The sequence below is a fragment of the Myotis davidii genome, unplaced genomic scaffold (genome assembly GCF_000327345.1).
Source record: "Myotis davidii unplaced genomic scaffold, ASM32734v1 scaffold656, whole genome shotgun sequence".
Taxonomy (NCBI): Eukaryota; Metazoa; Chordata; class Mammalia; order Chiroptera; family Vespertilionidae; genus Myotis; species Myotis davidii.
Window position 1 is genome coordinate 66,845 of NW_006287544.1, and position 7,726 is coordinate 74,570.

Consider the following 7,726-nt stretch of genomic DNA (forward strand, 5'->3'; position numbering starts at 1 on the left):
CGGGTTTGTTTGGTTTCTATAATTGTAACATGTTGCGGTCCTGCTCACTCCAGCTCTGACCGCTGAAAGCAGGTTTCTGGGGTTTGTTTAGGTTCTATGATTGCAACATAGTTGCTTAGAGTGCAAGCTCAGAGGCCGGCAGTGGCAGGCGGGGAACCGTGGCTTCCTCTATCACTGTAGCAAGCAAGCCCCCTGTTCACTTCAGCTGCCTGGCTGCCAGCTGCCATCTTGGTTGGCAGTTAATTTGCATATCTCGCTGATTAGCCAATGGGAAGGGTAGCGAAGTTATGGTTAATTACCATGTTTCTCTATTATTAGATAGGATATGTATCCTATATAATAAAATGCCAATATGCAAATCAACCAAATGACGGAACAACTGGTCGCTATGATGCACTGACCACCAGGGGCAGACGCTCAATGCAGGTACTGCCCCTGGTGGTCAGTGTGCTCCCACAGGGGGAGCGCTGCTCACCCAGAAGCCGGGGTCACGGCTGGCGAGAACAACAGCAGTGGTTGGAGCCTCTCCCACCTCTGGGGCAGCTCTACAGATGTCCGAATGCCGGCTTAGGCCTGCTCCCTGCAGGGTACGGTACTAAGCCATCAGTCGTACATCTCCCAAGGGCTCCCGGACTACAAGAGGGTGCAGGCTGAGCTGAGTGACCCCCTGAGTGCACGAATTTAGTGCACCAGGACTCTAGTATATATATGTGTGTGTGTGTGTGTGTGTGTGTGTGAATGTTTAAGTGACCATTATGGCAGAATGACCAGTTGCTATGATGTGCACTGACTACTAGGGGGTAGACGCTCAATGCAGGAGCTGCCCCTTGGTGGTCAGTGTGCTCCCACAGGGGGCGCGTGGCTCAGCCAGAAGCTGGGCTCATGGCTGGCAAGCGCAGTGGTGGTGGCAGGAGCCTCTCCCACCTCCGTGGCAGTGCTAAGGAGCAGCCAGCTGACTAGTAAAGAACAGCGAGCAGGCAGGCAGTAAGGAGCGAGGGGGTCCCAGACTGCGAGAGGGCGCAGGCTGGGCTGAGGAACCCCTCCCCTGCCTGTAGTATTTTGATAATATCTTTGGAATATATAACTAATAATTTGATGTTACCTTTGTCCAATATTTGTATATAGTTTAAGAGAAACTTATAAAATTCAGCTTACTACATTTTTCAAGCTAAAAATAATTATATTTGCTTTTTGGTGGAAGAATTGTCCAATGAGAGAATTATAATTATCTAAATGAGAAAGTATTAAAGCATTAGTAGGTCATATCACTTTTCTAATTTGGGTACTAGAATATAACAGAATTTCTTTCTCAAATTTCTCAAAGTTATTAGCCTTGGTTACCAGTTTTTTTTTTAATTAGTATATTTTTATTGATTTCAGAGAGGAAAAGAGAGGGAGAGAGATAGAAATGAGAAAGAATCATTGATCAGCTGCCTCCTGCACGCTCCCTACTGGGGATTGAGCCTGCAACCCAGGATCATAGGTCAATGCTCAACCACTGAGCAATACTGGCTGGGCTTGGTTACCAATTTTTATGAAAGATTCTTAAGACTACTTTTTAGTTGTAAACTAGCATGCAACTTGTCATTGCTTATTGTATAAGTATGACCAGAAAAGCCTATGCATGTTGGAGAAACTGGTGCTTCTTTAGTGCCACCACCACAAACAACTAGAAAATTAGAAAATAAAGTTAAAACCACTGTTTTCAGACATTTTACGACAAACAGTACAGGGTTTTGAGCCATGAGAGAAGAGAAACGAATGAAGTCAATCCTTCAGCTACTCTAGCTTTGGACATGCAAACATTTTCCAATCTGTGGTGTAGATTGGGGAAATCTAAGGAAAACACAGTGGTCTTACTGAATTGAGGAATGAGAGATTGAAGTTCAGGGAGGTTGAGGAAGCTCAGATTTTTAGGGCAAAATATCAGAGAGGAGAGAACAAGGGAAGAAATCTGCATAGGGATCCACTTGAGTGTTTGGCTGAAAATTAAGCTTTGTGCCTACAAGGTGGGATTCCATGAGACAGGCAGTGAATAATTATTAGGAGCTGAAGGCTGGAAATTTATCAAATTCACAGGGCTGGGAGATGTTCAAGTTCTAGCCAGTCAGAGAAGAAAGATGTCGGTGAATGCTCAGTTGGAGTGGTAGATGCAGGAGTCAGACAGATGAAGATAAAAATATCATTTAAAAAATGTTTTTATTGATTTCAGAGAAGGGGAGGGAGAGGGAGAGAGAGAGAGAAACATGCAGAGATGTCACATCTCTAATGTTACTAGAGTAAAAACCTAGTGTGTGTCCAACCTAATAGAGCATAAAAACAAACCTAGAAAGGATCCAGCTGAACCACAAGTACATTAAATACTGGAACAAAAGTCAACATTTTTTTTGAAAGAATTCAGCAAAATCCAGAGCTGTCACAATACATATAAAAAATTGTTTGACATATGAAGAAGCAGAAAACGTGAGCTGTAAGCAGGAGAACAATCATTCAATGGAAATGAGACTCTGAAATGAAAGATGATGGAGTCACCAGACAACTACTTTAAAAAGTTCTTATATACTTCTGGATATAAAAAAAAACTATAATAATAGAAATAGTGGAACCAATAAAACAGAATCAAATAAAACTTATAGAGCAGCAATTCTCAACTATTGTACCCCCCCCCCCCAAATTTTAAAACATGCAATACCTGACTATTTTAGTTAGGGGCACTGATCTCTTTTCCCTTATATTGTCAAATAAAAAAGTGACAACAGCCAACATAACAATTGCTGTCCAGTGTAAATGAATCAAAATTATACCTATTTTTTGTTCAGATCAGCAAAAACTATACAGGGTGTCCCCAAAAATATATGTACACTTTAACAGTTGATTTTATTATATCTTGAAGTGTATTTTAATAAATACTGCTTTTATAATTATTCCAAGTGTGTATACATTTTTGGGGGACACCCTATATTTTTTTTGGTGTGTTGTAGAATTTTAGTAATTAGTATATGTGTGCTATGAGATGAAAAAGGTTGAAAATTGCTTTTCTAGAGATTTAAAAAAGATCTGAAATGAAAATTTCATTGGATGGGCTCCATAGATTAAGCAAGTAGAAAACAATATCAGTGAACATAAAAAGAGGGTAATTAAAACTGTTCAAAATAAATCACACAGAGAGAAAAGGCTAGAAAAAAATGAGTAATGCCTTATTAATGACTTGTGGCGCAGTATCACATATAATTTGTGATATATGTGATACCACAGAAGGATGGGAAGGAGGAAAATATTAGTAGGAATAATGGCTGAAAAAACTTTTTATTTGATTAAAAATATAAATCCACACTTATGAAACTCAATGAACGCCCCCCCAAAATCAGATGAATTAGATTTCATCTAAATAAAAAAAATGTATACGCTTCAAAAGATACCATAATGAAAATAAAAGCCAAGATGTAGACTAGGAGAAAGTATTTCTAATACATATGTCTAACAATTTAGAACTATCCAGAATAGATGGGGCACTTTTATTATTCAGATCAATGATTGGAAATAGAGACGAGTGGAGGGTACTGACTTCACAGGGGCATGAGGGAACTTTTTGGGGTAATGAAATGTTCTCTATATCTTGATTGTGGTGATGATTAAATGAGTGCATCTATTTATCAAATCTCAAACTATATAATTCAATTCGGTTAGTTTTGTTTCATGTAAATTTAAGCTTAATAGTGATGGATTTAAAATAGTAGGAATCTCTGAATTTCTTGTTACTTCTTATGCTTTTGAGATATTATGTTTACTTATTTTTGGAAAGATGTGAACAATTCTTCTTGAAAAAAATTTAAGATAACCTATCATAGAGCACTTTATTCTCATGGTACTTGAATTTGGGTTTCTTAGCTCTTGTTATACATTTGTGCCCTTCATAATTAGTTTTGCTAATGTGGTAGGTAACTCAACTAACAGAGAAGCTGAAGAATCAGTCAGAAAGCCATAAACAAGCCCAGGAGGATTTGCATGACCAGGTGCAAGAGCAGAAGGCACATCTTAGAGCTGCACAAGATCGGGTCCTTTCCCTAGAAACCAGTGTCAATGAATTAAATAGTCAGTTAAATGAAAGCAAGGAGAAGGTCTCTCAGCTTGACATACAGGTAAGTAATATTGAATTATGCAAATGAATTTATATGAATAAAACACTAACTTTAAGCCATCAAATGTTTTAAGTATTGTTTCCCTCTCTCTTTCTATCCCTTGAACCTCCATCCCTATCCCACCCTTCCTGGCCTGATCTCCCTCTCTCATTAGTGGAAAAAAATTGAGAATAAGAATTATATAAAGGCTGTATTTAGACAATTTGTTGTGCTTTCTTGTTTGCCTTTTTTTCCCTCTTTCTTCTGGCAAACTGTACTTACTGAAACTACCAATCTTTTTGCCTTGCTTTCATGAAGTTCTTATTATTGTTTTTCAAGTTTAAAATAGTTTGATATTATACTCTTAGATTTCTAGGTTAAATATATTTTTGACTTTGTTCTTTCTTTTTATTTTACTTTAAATGTATGATTTGGAAAAATACCTGTATATGGTACCATTATGTTTAAAAATATATATTCTTTCATAGGCCAATATAGAAGTTTTGTTCAATGGGTCAGTTGTGGGGTCGGAAGTAAGACACTTCTTTCTCCATTCTCATAATTGGTTTCTTAATGTATACTGTAGTAGAAAAAGTTATAGAAACATTTCTTTATTTTAGGAGATTAATTACACTGAAAATAAGAAAAAATATAACAACTTGGAATATAATGATATACATTTCTTTCTTTTTGAAATATAATTATTTATCAGATGAGTTATATGGTAATCCAATTAGTGGATGTCCAATTTAAGAGGGAGAAGTGTTTCCATGACATATAGGAACATCTTTTTATCATTTATCCAAACATTATTAGGAATCTTCTCTCCTACTTTTTTTTCTGTTTGGGAGATATCACATATTAATTTTTTGGTATTTAAATCTTTGGTTTTTTTGCCAAATGACTTAAAATTTTAAATTATTTAGTGACAAAAGCAATGTATATTCATGCAAGAAGAAATCAATAACTAAATATGGATTAAATGACTTGTAAATTTTGTTACAGGTTAAAGCCAAAACTGAATTATTGCTGTCAGCAGAAGCAGCAAAAACTGCTCAAAGAGCAGATCTTCAAAATCATTTGGACACAGCCCAAAATGCATTACAAGATAAACAGCAGGTAGGGGGACCTGATGCAGTTCACACCATAGCCTAATGTTCTGATAGATAATTAATTGTAAACATATATAATGATAATACTAAGTTTTATGTTGTTGTGATTGACTTGCTTATTACCCTTAATTTCTTCCTGAGTTCAGAACCAGTTGAAGTGGTAGATGCAGGAGTCAGATAGATGAAGATAAAAATATCATTTAAAAAAATGTTTTTATCAATTTCAGAGAGGGGAAGGGAGAGGGAGGAAGAGAGAAACATCAGTGATCGATCAGCTGCCTCCTGTATATTCGCTAGTGGGGATCAAGCCCGCAACCTGGGCATGTGCCTTGACCAGTACTTGAACTACAGCCTCCTGGTTCATAGGTTGACGCTCAACCGCTGAGCAACACTGGCTGGGCTCATTTTTAGTTTTTGATAAGCTCACCTATAGTGCATCTATGATTGGGCCTTCTTAATAATGTATTTCTCCTCTAGTCTAGAACTTCGTGTGGAGCTGAAATAGTCAGTCTTAATTGTTGAATTGTTGCTCTATCCCATGAAGTGCCAATCACTGGGAAAGAGAGACAGACTTGCCCACATGTTTTTAGTAGACATTCTGGGCTGTAAAACAGATTTACTTATCATTGAAAGCAGAAAAGAGCAACATGCTTTCCATCTCATTAATAAAAGTTGCTCTCTTTTCTTGGGAGTAGGAGTCATTGGAGCTGGAGGGAATATAGAAGTTACCTTTTTAAAGCTTCCTTCTTAGTGAAAAGGACAAAATGCTGGTAGGTTATTCTTACTTTTCACCAGATAGGCAGTTTTAAAATTTATATTTTATTTGAGAAGTAATACTAGTTGTTGGTCCAAATTTTAAAAACAATATACTAAGTATATCAAGCTAACAAAACAAAATTGATTTCTGTATTTACCCTAAACTCCAATCCTTCGATGGAATATTTGCTATTAAATTTGGTATGTATCCTTCTGACTTCTATAAGCACTGAGTAAACCACACACACACATACAGTGATATTTTTATTTTATAAACAGAATCACTATATAGGTTATTTTACAACCTGCTTTTTACTTACACATCTAGAATGTATTTTCTAAACACAAGATCAGTTCCAGAAACTATAATAGAAAAAGTATTTATAAGAATAACCACATAAAAGCTTAAAATTTATCTGCCAAAAATATTAGTAACAAAATTCTAAAGCTAATAGGAAAAGAATAAAATACTTTTTGAAGTATGTCCGATGAAAGGTTAATAGCTTTTATATTTTTACATAAGAAATAAGTGAACCTACGAAAAAGTGATCAAAACTATATTAGCAAATGTTCAAGTTCATTAAGAACCAGTTGCAAATTAAGACAACAATGGAATATACCCTTAAAGAAGTAAAATGTGTGTATATGTTTAATTAACACTTAAAGGATTGGAGATAGTTTAGAAAAGCAAGACACTTTCATACATTGCTAGTGGGTTGTATATATTAGTTCAATCTTTTGATGGTGGTAGGGGAAGCTGTTTGGAAATCTATTTCAAAAACTTTAGGATTTTTCATATATGCTAGTTCACTTTCAGTCCTTTATTTTAAGGGAATAATCATAGCTTTAAGGATGTTGTTTGTATCTCTGTTGATAAATGCAGAAAGTTTAGTAGCAATATAAGAATCTAAAATAAGATATTTGGGGCCACATATGACAAACCTACAGTCAACATCATACTCAATGAGCAAAAACTAAAGGCATTTCCCTTAAGAACAGGAACATGACAGGGCTGTCTGCTTTCACCACTCTCAATCAACATAGTACTAGGAGTCTTAGCCACAGCCGTCAGACAAGAAGAAAATTAAAGGCATCCAAATTGGAAAGGCAGAAATAAAATTGTCATAATTTGCAGATGAAATGATATTGTATATAGAAATCCTAAATACTCCACCAAAAAACTAGATTTAACAAATGAACTTGGCAAAGTAGCAGAATATAAAAATAACATCCAGATATTGATGGTGTTTTTATACACCAATAATGAACCCTCAGAAATAGAAACTAGAAAAAGGAACAATCCCATTTACCATTGCAATAATAAAAAATAAGATACCTTGGAATAAACTTAACCAAGGAGGTAAAAGATCTATATTCAGAAAACTGAATTTCTTGAAAAAAGGAATAGAGGAAGATACAAACAAATGGAAGAATATACCATGTTCATGGATAGGAAGAATTAACATAATCAAAATGTCCATACTGTCCAAAGCAATTTATTGTTAAAATGCAGTCCTTATTAAAATACCGATGGCATGCCCTGACCAGTTTGGCTCAGTGGATAGAGCGTCGGCCTGCGGACTCAAGGGTCCCAGGTTCGATTCCAGTCAAGGGTATGTACCTTGGTTGCAGCACATCCCCAGTGCAGGGTACGCAGGAGGCAGCTGATTGATGTTTCTCTCTCATCGATGTTTCTAACTCTCTATCCCTCTCCCTTCCTCTCTGTAAAAAAAAAAATCA

The 7,726-nt window shown here is 36.2% G+C and overlaps 1 protein-coding gene across 1 annotated transcript in view; it reads left to right on the forward strand.

Annotated features, from left to right (window-relative positions):
- EEA1 (early endosome antigen 1) overlaps window positions 1-7,726 on the forward strand; it is a 112,848-nt gene that overhangs the window by 63,026 nt on the left and 42,096 nt on the right. The window contains exons 15-16 of the mRNA XM_015561064.1: window positions 3,939-4,139; window positions 5,124-5,237. Of these exons, the coding sequence (XP_015416550.1) occupies window positions 3,939-4,139; window positions 5,124-5,237 (315 nt within the window). The remainder of the gene's footprint in view (window positions 1-3,938; window positions 4,140-5,123; window positions 5,238-7,726) is intronic.